General features: G+C 29.3%; 2 protein-coding genes across 2 annotated transcripts; one reads left to right on the top strand and one right to left on the bottom strand.

The window, feature by feature from the left end:
- Window positions 1-1,363: 1,363 nt before the first annotated feature.
- On the bottom strand, window positions 1,364-5,311 carry LOC132935699 (uncharacterized). The gene is made up of 2 exons (XM_061002314.1): window positions 5,016-5,311; window positions 1,364-2,979 (listed from the first exon to the last, which is right to left on the bottom strand). The coding sequence occupies exons 1-2, from the start codon at window positions 5,070-5,072 to the stop codon at window positions 1,642-1,644; spliced, it is 1,395 nt and encodes a 464-aa protein (XP_060858297.1). The 5' UTR covers window positions 5,073-5,311; the 3' UTR covers window positions 1,364-1,641.
- A 2,238-nt stretch (window positions 5,312-7,549) lies between these two features.
- On the top strand, window positions 7,550-21,459 carry LOC132933436 (epidermal retinol dehydrogenase 2-like). The gene is made up of 4 exons (XM_060999724.1): window positions 7,550-7,558; window positions 14,434-14,576; window positions 17,673-17,850; window positions 21,325-21,459. The coding sequence occupies exons 1-4, from the start codon at window positions 7,550-7,552 to the stop codon at window positions 21,457-21,459; spliced, it is 465 nt and encodes a 154-aa protein (XP_060855707.1).
- Window positions 21,460-21,509: the final 50 nt, after the last annotated feature.

Genomic DNA, 21,509 nt, shown 5'->3' on the forward strand with positions numbered 1-21,509 from the left:
AGTTAGAGAAAAAGTTAAAGACTTCATTTGTTCACCTTTAGGACAACTGCCGTGGGAATAAGATATTCAAAAAATCGTTGAATGCAAATCCGTTTAGTAAGGAATTAAAATAAATATTATTATTAAGGATTTTTTTTATACTTAAATTTAAATGCATTGTCATAAATATTTATCTATAGGTTCATTGGTTTTAAGTTTTTTCATTATAAAAATACTCAAAATATATAATAATAGAACTTTTAATAATGACGTGTTATTATTATTACGTGTTGTTATAAATATTAATATTAAATGTTAGTCAACTTTAGTAATATTCCGTAGTAATATAAGAGTGTTACTTACGTGGTTGATTCATTTCTTGTCCAATTTCCTTCCATAGTGATTCCTTAAACGAATAGTCACTATACTTTTTGTGACTTAAATCATATAAACAATTCCTAGCTCTAAATAGCTCAATTAAAATTTCGTTGTTCATTTTAAGAAAATATCTGTAGACTTGACTAATAAAATACGTACTAGGTTGTTAACAATGTTAACATACTGAATCAATATTGTGATAAATATATTTTTCTATATTCTATTTTAGAATATGAACGTCGTTATCGCGTTCATACCCCAACCCCATTACCCTGACGACAACCGTGTCGACCGACATGCACCGACAAAACATTATTTGATAGAATGTTTGTCGGTACGGCACGGTGCGGTTAGTGTCTGCGCGCTGACGGTCTGTTAGATGTAAATTAGAGCATTATTTTATATTAATTAATAATTTGTCGGTCCGGTGCGCGTCTGTGCGGTCCGGTGCCGGTCTGCGAGTGTCGGTTCAGTGTGAATCATCCTTTATTCGGAAAGCTTATAATTAATTTGTTATGAGATATACGTTACGTTAATAACGACGAGGACAATATTATTTACAATAATTTTATTTTATTATTTTGCTATTTATAAATACTGTTGCATGCGGGATGCCAATTTCCCAGAACGCTGTGGGCCGTGACCGAATCGCGCTCATTAAAATTGATACGACCGTGATCGATAACGAGTGTACCGAATCCTACACCACTATACTCTATTCCACGAGAGAGCAATCACTTTTCGCGCATCACGAATGACGGCTTCAGAGACGGCGGACCCCAATTTCCCCTTCCATACATCCACGGCGACAGCCGAGGACGGTCACGTGACAAACCGATACTCCTTCTTTTAAAGTTTACGCGCGCAGCGCGCATACGCCACTACGGCAGTACGGCGCTACGCTGTTGGCAGTCGCCAGACGGCGCAATTACTGTACGTCTGTTATGTACAACATAATTTTATATAAATTCTTTCGTAATGCTAATCAAACTACTCAATTGTCACTAGTAAAAACTCAAATATATTTTTAAAAATATTACCTAGGATAAAACTTTTGTTAGACATAATTAGAAATAATATATTGATCATCACTATGTTTAAAATAGAAGTCAAAGTAATTATAGACAATTATACAACAGTCAACAACATAATGTAATAATGTATAGGACATTACAGACATTCATATTATTATATACACACATTTACAAACATTAGAACAACAAAATATATACACAATTACACACTGTACAACAACATAACATAATATATTATATTATACAACATTTAATCAGTATCTGACAAGTATCTGAAGTCACCGTCCGAGTCGTCCGAGTCGTTGCCTATGGTCATAACGCACGGTTGGTTTTCTGCAGTCATGGAATCATCGACCATGGCATCCAACCTCCAGGCTTTTTCTTCTTCTTTGACGACATGGCTGATAAAATTTTTCCACATTTCAGGACCAACTCTGTCCACTGCTTCCACCATTAAATTTTTGACGTCCTGTAGTTTAAATGTTTTATTGTTGGATCTGACATATTTTTTTACTGCAGCCCATGCAAGTTCAATGGGGTTAAGCTCGCAATGGTAAGGAGGTAATCTAAGCACAGTTTTGTTGTTAGCCTTGACCATTTCATCAATCTCATACTTGTTGTACATTGGTTTAATTTTTTGTACTTGCTCTAACAACTCTGCGATAACCATTGTGCTATCGATTACCTCCCCTTTACTTCGAAGCCACTCGATAATATCAGATTTTTTCCAATTTGTAGTTGGGCATTTCTCCAATTTTACCGAGTGGTAAGGAGCGTTGTCCATGACGATGACTGCGTTCTCTTTGAGTCTGGGCAAAACACCTTCCAACCAATCACGAAAAGATTTCCCGTTCATCTCATCGTGATAGTCTTGGGTATTTTTTTTTGACTCAAAGCATAGAAGACCTCCGGGAACAAATCCATCTTCTGAACCAATATGGCTGACAATCAATCGTTTACCCTTGCCAGTAGGATTTACTGCTCCGGTTGATAGTCCCTCTGAAGATGCCATTCGAGCTGATACCACAGTCTTGTCGGACCACACTTTACTATTTACATCTCCGGCGTTCACCCAAGTCTCATCTAAATAGTAAATGGGCCGACCTTCTCCCCGATATTGTTTAATCTGTCTCAGGTAGTTTCTCCTCCAAACAATAATCTCCATTTTTTCAATTAGCGCACTTTGACGTCCTCGCTGGACGTAAACGAAATCCATAGATTTCATCAACCTAAAGAGCGATGTACGAGAAAAATTTGGTAGACCCTCTTCTTCGTTTATGGCAACTAAAACCTTGTCCAGTGTAGGAAGATCACGGTTGTGCCAAAATTGATGAACCTTCCTTCTAATGCCATATTTGTCAAACTCGTCAATTTTTTCTGCAATTTTTCGCCTATTTTTTCTTTTGTTCGGTGAAGAAACGGTTTTATCGCGTTGATACTCCAAAACAGTATTATAGATTGTTGATTGGCCGATTCCAAGCTCCAGTGAAAGTAATTTTTTCATATGAACCATTTTTAAATCTGGATTTTGGATCTTTTTTGCTTTATAAGCATTAATAATCATCAGCTTTTGACTTGAAGAAACAAACTGAAAAAAATTGTAATAATTAATTAAAAAAATTGGAAACTGAAAATGTCCGTAAACAACTCAAAATAAGTCTGGGGACAAAAAGTCCATGGACAAAAGGCCCGGTAAGAAAAAAGTTGGACAAAGTTCCGATTCATTTTTTAATTGCCGTGGTGGTACAAAAAGTCCGAAAATAAAAAATTGTCTATTAAAATAAATATTTTAATATAGCATACTGACCAATACCCAATAATATCATATTTTAATTGTGTTTATTAATAATTATAAATTTTTTATTATAAATTATAAATTATATAGGGGAAACCTGGGTAAAAAATCAAAAAACGAAAATAAATTATAGTAAGTATTATACATTATTAAATTATTTATACCACAAAAAAAATGCAGAAAAAAATTTCACTTCAGTCTATACTTTTTAATCTTTACCTATGCACTTTTAACATTTAAAAAAATTTTAATTTGAAATTTTTAATTTTCTAATTTTTATATAAATTATAATTTTGATTTAAAATTTAAATATTAAGAATAATTAATTTTAATTAAGTGCAACAGATATTTTTAAACGATAATTAGTATTTATAATTACCATTATTAATATTTAATTACAAATAGGTACGTATATTATTATATTATATTATTAAAAAAATTATACATTATAAATAATATTTTGTTTTAAATTAAGATAATATATTATGTGTAATATGCCTCGTGCAGCCTGCATTCAATAAATTATTATTTGATAAATATTATTATTATTACCTATATTTTGTATAATATGTTTTTAGCTTTATTATTAGACATATTGATCATTCAAAATATTTTTACATGCTATATTAATTGTGAAGTTGTAGTTAATTGAGTTGAATTACACATAATATCATCGTAATTTAAAACAAAATATTTTTTATAATGTATAATTTTTTCAATAATATAATATAATATACGTATTTGTAATTAAATATTAATAATGTGGTAAATGGTGATTATAGATACTAATTATCGTAAGCTATAAAAGTTGAATATTTTATAAAATTTTAACTACAAAATAATAATTCAATTTTAAATTTGATAAATTTTGTCAAAATTCGAACTTTAAATGCTTATAAAAAAAAAAAATTTGTCTATGTATTTTTAATATTTTTCAAATGCTATTGCAACAATATGTCAGAAGCCTTGCATTGAATTTTCACGCTTTTTTACTCAATAAATAAAATTGTATTAATATTTATAGAAAAAAAAACTAAAAAAAATTAAAACTGACAATGTCCGTAAACAGCTAAAAAATAGTCATGTTTTTTATCAACGTTTTATCGTGTATAGAAAATCGAGTGAATATCCAATGTTGTAATAATATGAATTTAAATTGTAACCAAAATTGATTTTCTCAAAAACAGATTTTGCGTAAAAATTCCCGTTTTTCCTTAATTTTTATTTTGTTTTTCATGGCGCTTTTGAAAATTACTGGGAAATTTTTACTTCTGACCCCCCTAAGTACCAACTAGATTCACTTTCCTATCAGAAAAGATACTGTTGAAAAAAATCTAAGAATTTTTACTGTCCTAAAAGGTGATGACAGACACAAAAATGAAAAAAAATTGAAAAATAAATTAAAAATTAAATAAAAAACACACATCATTGTAAAATCAATACATTCATCGCTCCGCTCAGAATCTAAAATATAATATTATCAAATACTAGTTCAATAATTTATAATATATACTTTTTTAGTTTCATGTCATAATAATGTTTTCGCTCAGAATCGTTTTTCTTATACAATAATATTATATCATTGAATTCAAATTTAACACCATCCATTACAGTGACCCACTTGTCACATACTGTACAGCAGAGCAACATCCACTTACCCACCTTTTATAGTTATGAAATGTTACCGAAGTTAAAGATCTATTTTTTTTATTCTAACAATTTTTTACACGGAATTAAGATACATTTGAAAAGTACTCTACAGAAAACTGATTATAATGAGTTCAGAGTTCAAGAATTATTATTTATTATATATTTAAAAAATGACTTACCTTTCCGCATGGGTTGGGCTTTCCTGGAGATATAGTATTATCGGATTCTCGTTCCATAATTTGAAAAATTTTGAAAAAATTACAATTTCAAATAACAAAATATTCAAAAAAACGTGGATAAAAAATAACGTGCAAACAGAGTACTCTCTTAGCGTACGGTTTGATTGTTAGTGACCGTAGATTGAATGTTGGTAGTTTGTATACATTCCATATTATGGAATAACATCTGTCAGGCTCCAGCCAGTCGGTCCCTCGATCACCGGACACTCATTACACAATAGACAACGCTAATGCACAACGCAACATTACACACCGAGGTATTTTTTTTTCCAGTAATTTTGAACCCTCGTACTATAACTAATATATTAGGGCCCCCGAACAAGTGGTTCTCAACCTTTGTATATCTGTGTTCTTTCTACACAATTTGAAAATGTTTACGTACTAATTCACAAAATAATAGGTATTCTATTTTTTGTATATCAAAAATGAAACTACATTATACAATTCATTATTTTTCATGTATGGAATTTTATTTTATTAGAAAACAGTTATAACAATACATATAAACATTTAATATGCACAAAAAGAAAATGAAATATGTAAAATTATTATTTGTATTATCATTAATATCAAAATAAACCAAATAGGTAATATTTTATATGTATAATGATCCATTTAGTTTTATTTTATAAAAATTGTTTTTGGTATTTGATTTGCTCGTTTTGTTGCCTCTCATAATTTCGTAAATTAGTTGTAAGTCAATTAACAGTTATTAGTTACAACAACTGTCAACTAAATTGTTATTTGTTTCATTTTTTTTTACATTTTTTTGGCGCCACCAAAACGATACGCCCGGTCAATATTGCCCAATACGTATTTACACATACTTTTTTATAGCAGTGGCATTCCACAAGTAGTTCACCCCACTCTTGAAACCACGTTCAAGCGCCTGTCGTCGGCGCTCACCGACGACCGGCGCGCACCGACGAAACCGCTCGAACGTGGTCTCAAGAGTGGGGACATGCGCGAACACGGACGAAAATCGGTCGGCGGACTGATTGCTCTCTCGTGGAATAGAGTATACACTATATTATTATACATTGTAATGATTACAACTAAAATAATTTTATATTAAGTAATATAACAATTAATATTTTTTCTTTAAGATTTTTATGAATTATGATAAGAATTAAACAAAGTGGCATGCGAATACACCGGTCACCGACTGTTTCTTTTTATAATAAAGTAATTTATAAATTTTTATATTAATAATATTATGAGTATATTATATTTCAATTTATTTTAATTTCGTCGTCAGGTTATATTACTTGTTTCTTACAATTGACAGTTTTATTTGATTGCCTTACAGCCCAAATAACAGGTTAGGTTACGTTTCTAACTTTTTTTCTGATTTATACAATTACAATAACTAATAAAATAATAGCTAGAACAAATTGAAAATAGTTTATAATGTGAACACTATTATATAGATATGGTTGAACATAATAATTGCTGTTATATTAAACAATAAAATAATAATATTAAGACAGGACTTTGAAAATAGTACACAGAAAAGTCAATGTAAAATGTCCAACTATTGGCACAATGAGGCAGTACAACTACTATTTTAAATTGTTCAATAATTATTAATATTAGTTATTACCTTCGTTATCTTGGTCGTGTTTCGTAGCCTAAACATCATAGGGTAGCCTATTATGAATTTTGTTTTTATGTATAAATGTATAATATATAATAATTTAGTCTGTTATCTATTTATTTAACATTGATCATAAATTCATTAATAATAATATAAGATTCGTCGTCGGCTAAACAATATACCTACATGCACAATATATTTGGCGTTGTGCCGTTGTATTTAATATTTATATTAAATATAAAATTAATATTTTAATAATGATACATTTTCTTTCATTTGAAACATTTCTTTCAATCAGATCGAAACATCATATCTTTAAAAGTAAGCCAAAATGTTGTTTTACAAAATTAATATATTCTATTATATTATATACATAATTTTTTTTTTATCGAACTTAAATTAGAATGTAATCAACACGTTCCCTGCGGATGACGCAAAAAGGCGTCATTATACATAATTCGCATATGCTGAATGACGCCAATTGGCGTCATGTATCTTGTTATTTAATGGATTATAATTTGGTCAGCGTTACGATTAAACATTTGGTTTTTTGTCAGCGTCTTCTATAAGCATTGTATCATGAATAAGTGCAAACCGTACACTGATATTTTAATTTTTCAATTTTTAGGAAATTTTTTTTTAGCGTCACCTCAAGTATACAAAAATATGATTACAGTTTACTGTTTTTACAGATAAATAGTGTTTTTTGAAGAAAAAAAATTTTAAAAAGCAGTTTTATAATTTCGTTTTAGTGTAAGAAATGGATGAATAACTTGGTCGATGTTATAATGTATACATGGGACCCATTTCTATTAGTAAGTAAGTTGTAAGTGGGCTGTGGGCACTAATTATAATATTTAAGTTTCCCGGTAGGGAAATGGACCAAGTTAGCGCCCGGGCAGCGGTGTGACCTCGCATACCATATATCACGATTTACACGAATATTATGAATATCACTTTATTTCTAAATATGTAATCATAATAACAATCATAATGGCGCGTCCGGATGGAGTAGCTTTTTCCGCGCGGCAAATACGCGTCCACACAGTGCGGCATTTATTTCCCGACTGTCTTGCAGTAGACAATAATTTGGACTAAATCAGTTAGTGCCAAAATTTCATCGGAGGAGGATGTAGTTTGTACGCTTGCGTTGTTGTATGCGTACAAAAATCATACAAAAGCGCGGAAAAAAATGGCGGGTTCGCCCAAGTTTGCAGAGCAGAAAAGTTGCAAATGGATCAAGATTATTAAATGAATTAAGAGAAGATGGTTAATTAAATTTTGAATTACGAGGCTCATTTCATACATTTTTAAGAATTTGGCAATTTCAGATTTCGAATACATAGGTACTGTGCAAAATAGAGCCAATCATAAAAAACCTGATACTTTAATAGCTATACCAATGCAAGGAATGCTCGCAGTTACGTTAAGATTTTTAGCTACCGTTGACTCATATAATGAGCTTATCATATTTATTTAAAATGTCAAAACAGTCAATATTATTCGTGGGTATATAAAACCTTTTAAGTATATTATTAAAAAAGGTGGGTAAGTGGATGTCGCTCTGCTGTACAGTAGGTTACAAGTGGGTCACTGTAATGGATGGTGTTAAATTTGAATTCAATGATATAATATCATTGTATCAGAAAAACGATTCTGAGTAAAAACGGTCAGTCAGCCTATGGTATTACTAAATATATTTGATGATATTATTGCGAATAAAGTAATTTATATACAACCTATTTACGTGGAGCCTAAGAGCCTTTTTTAAATTTCCAATCCTTAGCTATAAAAGATGAATATTTTATAATTTTTTAGCTATAAAATAATTATTAAATTTTAAATTTGATAAATGTTGTCAACATTTGAACTTTAAATGCTTATAAAAAAAAATTGTGCCTATGTATTTTTAATATTTTTCAAGTGCTATTAGAATGATATATCAGGAGCCTTAAATTATATTTTCACGCTTTATAACCCAAAAAATAAAATTTTATTGATATTTATAGAAAAAAAAACTAAAAAAATTTAAAACTGACAATGTCCGTAAACCGCTCAAAAATAGTTAAAATATTTTCAAAATTTTATGGTGTATAGAAAATGCTAATACAAACATTCAGTGAAATTTTCAAGTATCTACAGTCATACGTTTTTAATTACAACAAAATAAGAAAATCGTTGAATGAGATATCGAGTGAATATAAAAAAAATATGAATTTCAAACGCTCATAAAAATTTAATTTGACTTATTCTTGTAGAAATTTTTTGATAAAGGTAGACAAACTTATGGATAATCTTGCATTACATTTTCAAATCTTACATTTAAAAAGAAAAATTTTTATGAATTCTCAACTCAAAATAATTTGCTAATTTTCATGATTTTTCAGTATTTTGTCAAAATTTTAACTTTAGATGCTTATAAATAAAAACTGTGACTAAGGATTCTTAATTTTTTTCATCTGCCATTGAAACAATAACCTAGGAGCCTTCTATTAAATTGTCAAGCTTTTTTACTCAACAGATAAAATTTTATTGATATTTATAGAAAAAAAAACAGTGCCGGTGCCAACTTGACGGACATCTATAATGCTATATAATATGATTGACTATTAAATGATACTTTAATTTTACAGTAAAATCTAAACAAATTTGTTACTTATATTGTCGTCGAAATTACCTCCTACTAAATATAAATAATTGCGGTTAGATAATGTTATAAGTTATGACTTATGACTTTTATTTTAAAATTAATAGTTGTAGTATATTACTTTAGTTTAAAAATCTTTTAAGATGTTAAGATTCATAAACAGGAATACGATTAATTTTAAAAATATTAACTCATTTATAATATACTTAATACAATTTAATTTCAGTATAAATTTGTCAAATTGAGATTCAACTTATTGTACTTTTAATTTTTATTACCAAAGGGTATACCTATCCGTTTATAAATAAACAAATAAATAAATATTTATATAGCAGTATCATATAATATAATATGTAGGTACCTATTTATCAATATTATAATAATATAATAATTATCATTCACATTTTATATATTTTTATTATTATTAATTATTATTTTTGACTGCTGTACCCAACAGAACGGTTAGGTATAGCTTTGGGAATTTTCCTATATTCATACTGGCATATTACAGGTGCCGACAACTATATTGATTTTCTAAATGTAGTTTAAAAATAGTAATTAAAACTTAATTATTAATTCCAATAAATGTAATAAGACTATATATTATACTTAAATATTTGATAAGTTAATTGTCATTGGTTATGGTTAAATGCTCGATAAAATCAAGTGTTTGTATAACGTTATATACTTATAAAATAGAAAAAATGTTTAAACTTCAAAACCAATTAACTATGTATTTTAATAACGATATTAAATATGGATTAGATCGTCTCTTGAATCCCATCCCACAATCTTGGCATTAGGAAAAACAATAAATTAAAAAAAAAATTTGCTAGGTTTTGTAAATTTAATTTAAAAGAAAAATAAACTGAATTGTATTTATCTTAAATTCAATAAATTACCATATAGGTAACTTCACAAAAAGAATTCGAACAAAATCGTAAACACATTAATGCAAACTAATATAAATTAATGCAAATAATATTAAATGTTAAAGATTATTATTTATTAGTATATTTTTTTTTAAATAGTTATAGATAGTACAAAAACAAATTAAGATAAATTACTTATGATATGGATACAATTAATATACAACTATACAAGTTGTAGGAGCTAAGTATATTATGGGTTTTTAATTTTTTATTAGTATTATAGAATTGTATAATTGGTTATTCATTATTGTAGTTTTTAGTCAAGTTTTTAACCTGGGTAGGATAATAGTCAAAAAAAATCAAATTTCCACTTACCAACTACAATATAAAACTTTGACAAAAAAACAAAAAATGTCTGTGAATAATAGAGGAATAATAAAGGAAAAAAGTGAGTGAAAATAATTATGAAAAAATAAATAAAATAATTATGAAAAAATTATAAAAAAATAATTATGAAAAACAAAGAAATCGAAAAACTAATATTTCCGATATTCCATTCCTGTTTCTGAATGTGTTACTGATAGGTACGTTATGGACTCTATGTATAACAGGGTCTCACGTCCTTTTATAGTCGCTACTGTTCCTCGATTCCCGCGGCGGCGACGTTGGTGCCAGTCGTGGTTGCGACTTGCGACGGCGGCAGTTGTTATAACTTGTAGCCACTGCCACTCGTTTAGCGGCCGTCACGACCACAGCATGCGCTCCTGGTACATGTGTCTCCGGCATGACTGGATTCTACACTGTTTCTACAACTGCAAACGAACCGACCGAGCAGGGGCGTATACAAGGGGGGGATGTGGGGGTCAGATCCCCCCCCCAATAGGCCTTTTTTTAAATTTTATAAAATAGTGTTCTTAATGACTTAATGTAAGGAAATTACAAGGAAAAAAAATGGCAAGGATTTTTTGTAAATTTTTATTTTAACACATTCAACAATTAATTAAAAATAATTTACTTAATATTAATCAGTAATCATATATTTATTTCATATTCATATAATCGTATTATGTGATATTTGATAATATGTATATTAAATACAAGTATAATAAATTATTATAAGATAATAATATGTGGCAGACCAGCCACGGGCCGTCGCCAGTCGCCACCGTCACCGATATCAACGCGGCGGAGACGACGCCCGCATGTCAGTGCGTATAATAATACATTTTCCTACACATTAGAAAAAGAAATATAAAAATAGCTAAAAATAGCTTAAATAATAAATATTATTATTATCTAAAAACAAATATCAACCACAAATATTATGTTAGTTGTACGAACAAGTCATAACTACATATAACTACTTGTAGAATTTAAAATAAAATGTATTGAATATATATATGTTTTATCATTTATTAGGTATTTAAATGTGCACATACCTAGGTTTAGGTATTTTTGTTCCATAATAATTTGTTTGCAACTGATCCCCCCCCATACAAAAGTTATGTATACGCCACTGCGACCGAGTAAACCCCGATTCACACTGTTACCGCACGGCACGGACCGTCACAGGCCACAGCACGCAACGGCACGACAAATCGTCCAACTATTCACACTATTCAGGTATCACACTATTCATCGTCCGTCATCTACCGTCAAAATATTATGTAGTCACTCATTACAAACCACTAGCGTAGCCGAGTAGGTACTTAAATATTGGTTTACGCAGCTAGGTAGTCGTTCTGTGCAGTTCTGCAGTGTTTAAAAAATTGTAAAATGTTCTGAAATTTTTCAACGCCAGATTTAGCTATTGTAGCAATTTTATTAGACAATTTTATTTATTTTAATTTTATTTTATTAAAAACAAATCGTCGTGCGTCGTTTTAAGCAACTTTTACTATCCAAATATCACGCTCATTGCGATCATTTAATCATTAGGTACAGTCAATAATAAATAATTCTATTTGCATAATTATAGTATCGTGGAAGTCGCCGCCGTGGTCTACTATCTACCACGTGCCTATAAATACAAATAAGACTAATAAATGGGTAAAGCTCTACTGTACAGTTGTAAGTGTCTAGAGGAGTCACTGTTTTATGAATGTGTTATATTATAATGATAATGAGTTATCATATGATATGATTATTCATTTTAATACCTAATAAATCAAATTTAAAAGTACATTAAGTTGTTCTGAAAATTCCCTACATTTTTTTTATTAAGTATTTAAGAAATTAATTATTATAAGTCGTTTAATTTGTAAATTTTAAATAAATGAAAAAAATTCTTGCATATTTTCATGATTTTTACTGCATATCATATGGCATATTTCGATACTTATTATTGCATAAAAATCCGCGCTCTAATTATATAATATGAATTACGATAAATTTTGTAAAAAATTCAACTTTATTAGGATTATATTATATTCTTTATATTTTTAAACTGTTATTTTAACAATGTATAAAGAACTTGTATACAATTTACAAACATTTTGACCAAAAAAAAAAAATGTTGCAAATAGTATCACGCATGGAAAATTATGAAATAAACATTTGGTGAAAATTTCGAGTAACTACGGATCTTTTGTTGTTGAATTACAGCAAAGTGTTGGAACTTCAAATAACACTCATAAAGTGATTTGACTTTTTGGTAAACTTGTTTTTTATTAAAAGTAGAAAAACATAAAGTACCTAATTCTTGTATTAATTTTTCAAATGTTAGATATAAATAGAAATTTTTTTATGTATTTTTAATTTGTATACGTTCGTGATTTATGATTTTGATGAATTTTGTTAAAATTCTAACTTCATACACTCATAAAAAATATCATGGATTTACTTTCAGGTTTTTATTTGTTTTCCATCAACAACTTATGAGGAACCTTGTATTAAATTTGTTGACAAATTTATTAGGAAAAAATTTGGTATCGACAATAATTAAAAACAAATATTAAAAATGAAAATGTCTTTAGTCTATACAATGCTATAGAATGTCTTATGCCTATAGAAAGCTCACAACGAGGCTAATCATGCCCTTATGCATTGTCAATTTATGTGTCACATAAATATACTATGCATAGGTAAGGACATAAATATTATTAAAATTTTATGCCGTACAGAAAATATAGTAATATAAACATTCTGTGACAATTATATGTATGTACGGTTTGGTTATTTTGTTTAGAGTCACACCAAAAACCAAAATCGATTTAGTCAAAAACTGGTTTTGCGTAAAAGTCTTAAATTTTTTTTTTGTTTGTCTAATGAGAATAATCTGTTTTACTTTTTACTAGGGATGGGCCGATACGAGAACCGATACTAGATATCGGCCGATATGAGTGGTATCGGTTTTATCGGTATCGCTTTTTTTTCAAAACCGATACTTCAACCGATACCAAAAAAAAAAAAAACCCTATAGATCAGCATATTAATATTAAAGTATTAAAGACTGAAAAATAAAGAACAAACATGTGATAACTATTAAATAATAATTATGAATTTATTACCATTAATAAGTATTAAATAATAATCAATGTTTTCACCTTTCTAGGTAATATTTGTGTTATTGGGTATTGGTTTTATTATAATATATCGGTTGGTGGTATCGGCTCATGCTTTTTTGTCAAAAATGTTGTTTTTATATTTTCATATATTATCGGGTATCGGTTTTTTATCGGCAGCATATATCGGAGTATCGGATATCGGTAAAAAGTGGTATCGGCCCATCCCTACTTTTTACTTTCATGTGATTACTACAAAGGTGTATTTTGGAAATATCGCAAAGCCAAATGTATTTTAGACGTACCTAGCAATAATAGTGGTACCCATTTATATAACACGACAGTTAGAGTAATGTACTATAACAAATAGTGACTATATTGAATTATTGACTAATAATTCTAACTAAAATAACAATAATATTGACTATATTATAATAACGACAACCTATTTAACGGTATACGAGTATATGGACAACATTTTGTTTAAATACTTGAACTCTAGTACAACATACTTTTATAATATTTCAAAACAAATGTATTAATTTGATTATCCATAATCAGTAAATGTCCAAATATCCAATACAATAATATGAGGTGAAAACTAGTTGTGTATTAAATAAAATAAATATTTAAATAATATAAAAAAATAGTAATATACATATAATATTCTTTGTGTTTCGTTGCATTTTTCAGTGCGTTAACTCATTTACATTATAACAATGTATTTTTATGTATATAGATCACAGGTACAGGACACGGAATAGGGAAATGTTTGGCGATGCAGTTCGCTGACTTGTGCGCCAAAGTGGGGTGCGTCGACATCAACGCGGAGACCACAAAGGAAATCAACTCTAAGTGGAAAGGAAAAGCTATCGCTTACACGTGAGTCAGTAGCGTATCAAGGATTTTTTCAAGGAGGGAAAATATAAAACTTTTAATAGACATTCAGTATTCATAATATATTATATTCATATTATTATATAAATGTGGTATTGTGTACAAAATTTGGTCTCCGGGGGGAATAAGACCCCCATACCCCCCGTATATACGCCACTTACGTGAGTGTGTACAATGTACTATATTCTTATAGTGAATGCAATATTTTATAAACTATATCATGGTCACTGCACGGGCCGGGTGCGAGCAATAATAGGCCGTGATGCCCGGTCACCAAAATACTTCGTGCGTGCCGGCTATTACGACCGCCTAGATAATATGTGTGTTATGTTTGAGTGTGTATTCTTATATAAACAATAAATAAATCAAACACAAGTTGAATTGGTAAGACGATAAAATAAAATAAATAAATTGCCCTATGTTGCTGGTAACAATATACAAAAATAATAATAATAGTATTGTAATTCAAAGCAACACGGAAATATATAACAAGTAATTGACCAACATTTTAAACAAGTACTAGAGTGGAGCGCAGCTGGCCACTCTGATCCCTATCCTATAAAAATAATAATTGCACACACAATACATCGAAATCTTACACAGAAGATAATATTAGAAAAATCACAGCGATATGCGCCTACAAAAATTATATAAAAAAGTGGCGATTCTCGTACACAATAAAAATACGACAAGGGACGATTTGCGCCCACAATACTTCAAAAAATTAACATAATAATAGTGCCGAGAGATGGGTGTTTTAGATTAGATTTTTTTTTTTTGGGGGGGGGGGGGGTATTATAGCTAAATTTAACAATATTTTTATCGTACATAATACCGGTGGACATAATCTCAACTAGTGACGAAATCTCGAGGGTGTTATATAATATAGAGTATAGAGTATTTATATAGTATTTAGTACTTATACTATTTGTCTATGGTATAGACTAGCGGTTCATCACCTGTGATCCGCGGCCACCTGGGGGTCCACCGCAGCCTGAACACATAACATACGTCAATAAGTAACAAGAGTGCATTATTACAATATTTTTGGATTATTATGTTATTTTGTTCATATATAATATATCTTATTATATAAAAGATAGACCTATTTTATCATTATCATACCGATGACGAAATATAATGAAATTCTATATAATTAAGTTTTTACAGTGTTAGATAGTAGGTGAAGATTCTACACCACATAATTTTTTTATTAATATTTATTTATCAGTTTTTCTCGTTTATATGAATTAATGTACATGCGTACAGCACTGTAGTTAGCATTCGTGTATTTCCGGACACTAAGTGTTGTTGAGCGATTATACTCAATTATACTTTTATATTACATTTTATAAAAAATTAAGTGTAATAAAAATAATTTTAAATGTGTATGTTTTGTTATGTCTACTTATGTAATTGTAATATAAAATAATAATTATAATAATTTTGGTTAGGAGTAACATGAGATGTTTTGTGAAAAAAAAAATATTTGAAAAGAAATTGGTAAGGGGGACCGCGATTTCTAAAAAATTTTCATCGAGGGTCCGTGATCTACAAAAGGTTAACAACCGCTGGTATGGACCATCTTAGCCTTATATTGAAGCCACTGCCTTGACGCGTTTACCCTGCAGTGTGCCAGTGTCTGGACCGTAATTTAGACAACTCTTTTGGGGGGCTAAATGTAAAAAATCAATTACAGACCCGCAGGGGCCCTACCCTAGCACCTCCTCTCCACTTGTAATTATTTTTACAGTTGTAATATAATACACAAACATTTAGTTATTGGTACTCAACAGTAAAAACAAAATACTTGATAAATCAAATACAATATACAACTCAACATTTATCAATGCACAGTGGTGCAACCCCCCCCCCCCTGGCTATAATGGGTAGATACTGGGTATACTACCCAAATAGTAAGAAAAACGTTTGAACAACACTTAATTATATATTCTGTAAATTTATATTAATTATTACTTATTACTTAGGTATTAGTTATTAGACAACACTCAGCTTATTCATTGACTATCGAGTTGGCTAAAAAATCCTATTATTAAATAATTTTTTTTTTAAATTGATCATTTTTTTATTAGGTAGGTACCTACTGGTTATGGTTTTAAAAATGAATATAATATTAAAAAAATGATGGAGCTTGAATAAAACTTGCGCCTATATGGTCTGAACGCGTCGATTAGCGTCTACTGGGTACCGAGTACCGATCCGGTTGTCTGGACAATATGATCAGAGTCTTTAGAGTCTAGACGTCATGACGCCATGCTGTCATGCTGTTCTACTGTTTGATGCTGCACCGAAAACGTACCTGGAATTGGTTGAGGTACTGCTTCACAGTGCACACGTCTTAGTGTCTTAAGTGTACTATTTAACATATCAGTTAATTTAATATATTTAAACAAAACGGAACACATATACCTATAGATTCAATAATATAATTATTATGACAACGAGATTCAAAAACCTATGGTTAATATACCTATAGCGTAAAGCCGGGTTCACACTACACCATGTCGTGTATAAAATAATCAAAGTTACAACAGTTACCAAACCGCGATACCACATAGGTAGTTGAATATATTCAACTTTTGACCGAGTTGTTACATTTATGTGCGGAAAATTGATAACTAAAAATAAATTATATTATGTGATCATCAGGTGCAATATTCATAGTATTAGTATTGCATTTTAGTATAAACATAAAAACACTAAACAACACGTCACGGTGTACCTATCGGCTATCACAAAGGAGTTGTAAGTTGATTATAGATAAGTTATAACTTATAACTTATAAGTATAACTAAAAAGGAAAACTGATACTCCCCACCTGATAAAATTAATAGACTTACCTATATCAAAACAATTTGTTTTGTATTATTTGAGAGGGTGCCTTTGTTAATTTGAAAACTGTTTCTGAAGAGACATTTGACGGTTTTTGGTGTCTCTCTAACTTCATTCATGATCCATTCAGTGTTTATTAATGTTTCTTCAAACAAATTATTATTATTTATTAAAAACTTTCTGGTATGAATGTATATGGTAAATGTTATTTTGCAACTGGATTTTCAGATGCGACGTGTCGACGTTGGAAAAAGTCAGAAAGCTAGGCGAGAAGGTCAAGAGCGAAGTTGGCACTGTTACCATTCTGGTTAACAACGCAGGGATAATGCCATGTAAACCTCTCGAGGCTCACGACGAAATCACCATAAAAAAAATATTCGATATCAACGTGTTTGCTCATTTCTGGGTAAGTACGCTCGTCGGATTGTCTAAACATAAAACATGCACAAATCTAAAAGTAAATAATAAAAAATATGGACGTTGTACCTATATTCCTTTACTGGATGGACATTATTATCTCTTCGCCGACTAAAATAATTAATAATGCATCTAAATCACGTTTATTTACATAATGATGTATAATAATTATAATATTATAATACATTATCTAGTACATGAAATTATAACAACCTAACCTAACTTGTATTATTATAATTATAATTATAACCATCAAAATATATTTTTAAATTCAACAAAATTAATATACTATTTCAAAAAATAATTAAAAACAATATCGCAGCACACAATACCGAATACACAAGTATCACAAAAACAAAGCATTTATGTGTATATATTTAAGAAACTTTGTATGTGTATTTATTAAAGCTGTTCAGTTGTTGGAATATATTATATGTAGGTATATAGGTAGTTATAAATATTATTAATGTTATATTAATATTATTATCAAATTATTTATATTTTAACTTACCGGCTTTGCATAATATAATAAATAATTAAATAAACACATAATATTATGATCAATTAGGTCAATAACTAAAAATGTGCTGCTAATTTATATTATAATTTATAAAATATAATAACAGGCAACAGTTACCTATTTAACCACTGTCTTAAGATTTGAGCCAAAGCTCCCTACTCAAATAAAAAACTGTCAAAAATCTGTAATTTTTAGGTACCACGGCCTGTTAAAATAGGTTTGTTGATAACAATTTGTTAGTTGGTGTTCTAAGTTATACCTATATTAGTATAATGGTATAAATATGTTTTCCGTTGTCAATAAATAACTCTAAGGCCCGTTCTTACAATGTCCGGTTAAAGTGTCCGTAAAGTGTTGGTTACCTAACCGTAATGTCGTCGGTTAAATACCGGTTACCGGAGCTTAAAACAATCCGTTCTTACAACCTTCGATTAACGATCGTATAACTAACCGTCAGTTATAATACAAGTGATTCCCAAAACAACCGCGCATGACCAAATTTTAATGTTCTACGCATGCGTCGTTCTCGAGTTATCATTTATTATTGTTGTTATCATTTATCAGTCAGATAATTCGATATAATATTGCATAGTCCTATATTGTTATATGTTCTTCATTTGTGTCTGTTTCGTTTTTTAATTTTGAAAAACATGTCGAAAAATAATATGAAGAGACCTCGTTGCACTAATTTCTCTGCAACAGAAGAGAATACGTTGGTCGAGTTGGCCGCAAAATATTCTAACGTGTTGGAATGCAAAAAATCAGACCACGATGTTTGGCAGGGAAAAATTTAGGGAAATTTAGGGAAAAATACCCCTTTCTATTTCTGTATTTTTCCCCATATTCTCTCGATGGAGATTGTAATTTGATGTGGGTACAATCTATTGCACCTATTACTTTTGGGAAACGGGCTAATCCATAAAACTTCACTTTCAGCTCCATTATCTCTGCTGTTGTTTTAAGCATTTTTATATATCTACAAAAACAAATTATAATTAATATACATATCAAATAATTCTTAAAAATCATCAAAGATCAAGAAAACCCCATTGAATTCTTTTCTCCTCTCCAATTTTCCAAAATACAGGTAGGTTCTATTATCTTATATTGAATGTATTGATATTACAATGTGTGTTTTTTTTTAATTTAAATTTTTTTTTGTTTCATCACCTTTTAGGACAGTAAAAAAAAGTGCTTAAATTTTCTTCAATGATATTTTTGTTAATAGGAAAGTGAATTTAGTTTAGGGGGTCAAAAGCGCCGTGAAAAAACAACAAAAGAAAAGTTAAGGAAAAACGTAAATATTTACTCAAAATAGATTTTCGACTAAATCGATTTTGGTTTTTGGTGTAACTTTACAACAAATTACCGTAGACATATGAAATTTTGACTGAATGTTTAAATTAGCATTTTATATAGGCTGCTGATATATTGTTACAATAGCAGTTGAAAAATATTAAAAACAAATGGTCACAATTTTTTTTTATAAGCATTCAAAGTTCGATTTTTGACAAAATTTAAGATTTAATAATTATTTTGCAGTTGAAACTTTATAAAATGTTTAACTTTTATAGCTAAGGATTAAAAATTTAAAACAAGATTCCACGTAAATAGGTTATATTATATAAATTCCTTTATTCACAATATTATCATCAAATATACTACCCTAGTAGTATCATAGGTTGGCAGACCGTCTTCGTTCAACAATAGTTAAACCTAAAAACTATTTCAAAAACATTGAATTTCGTTTTTTTAAAAAATTCAAAATATACAATGGATGTAACTTATTATGATAAACAATGTAATCTCCGAGGTTTGTAACCCTATACTTCACTGTTTTTGAGTAAAACAACTCGTAAAAGTTTTTCAAAATGTTTTGATTTTAAATTACGTTTTCTCGAGAACCCATTAGTCAAACAAATATTTTTTACTGGTCACTTGATCTCCTCAGTATTTTGTTATAGACACAGTTTTTAATTTTTATAAAATATAAAAATTGAAGATTTTTAGTTTTCAAAAATAGTCAAACCAAAAAATTTGTTTCAAAATAATTGAATTTCGTTTTTTTTCTTAATTCAAAATATACGATGGACGTAACTCATTATGATAATAACGTATAAACATTATGATGTAGCTTAATTTTTATCATAGTAAAAAGTAATCATAATAAGTTACATCCATCGTATAGTTTGAATTTTTTTATCTCCGATGTCTGTAGCCCAGTACCTCAGTATATAATATATACTGAAGTACTGGGCTACCTACTGGATATTATCTCACTGTTTTACATATTGAGTAACGATATTGTACACTCATCGTACACTCATCTTGGTCGATTAAACAGTAGTTATGAAGAACTCTATTCATAATTGTTAATTGTAACAAAAAAAATAACAAAAATGTATACACTATACTACGTGAAAACTCCAACGTCGAATTTAAAACAAAAATCAATAATAAAATGATGATAAAGTGTATTATTGATAACACAAACCGACAGATTTTAGATAACCGGAGGATAACCGGCCGAATTCGGCCGGTTAAAAATCTGACCGTAAAACATCCGGTAACCGGAGACTTTTTGCATAACCGACGTATGTAAGAACCAACTGTCCGTTAAATATCAGTATAACCTCCGGTTAGCGCTAATCGACACTTAACCGGACATTGTAAGAACGGGCCTAAACCACCTAAAATAATTTAATAATTTTATCATGTTTAGAAAATATTAATATAAAATATATTTAGTGAAAATATCAAGGATTTATACGTTATTCGTTTTTTGATTACAAAATACTAATGCATATTATACCTACGTATAAAACTGATTTGTTGATAATGATTTAATTTTTTTTTCTATGGGTCATTTTGATATATATGTATATATATTATATTAATGTTTTTATTTCTGAAATGAGTTATTCAATTTTGTTTTACATGTAGATGCTCGATACATTTTTTCCCGAAATGAAAGCGATGAACAAAGGACATTTAGTCTTCTTATCGTCAATGGCTGGTATAATTGGCTTGAAAAACGTAGTGCCTTACTGTGCGTCCAAATTCGCAGTGAGAGGTTAGTGGTTTTCAGCTTGCAATAAACAGTTAATAATAATATGTGGTTATCAGTG

The sequence above is a fragment of the Metopolophium dirhodum genome, chromosome 1 (genome assembly GCF_019925205.1).
Source record: "Metopolophium dirhodum isolate CAU chromosome 1, ASM1992520v1, whole genome shotgun sequence".
Classification (NCBI taxonomy): Eukaryota; Metazoa; Arthropoda; class Insecta; order Hemiptera; family Aphididae; genus Metopolophium; species Metopolophium dirhodum.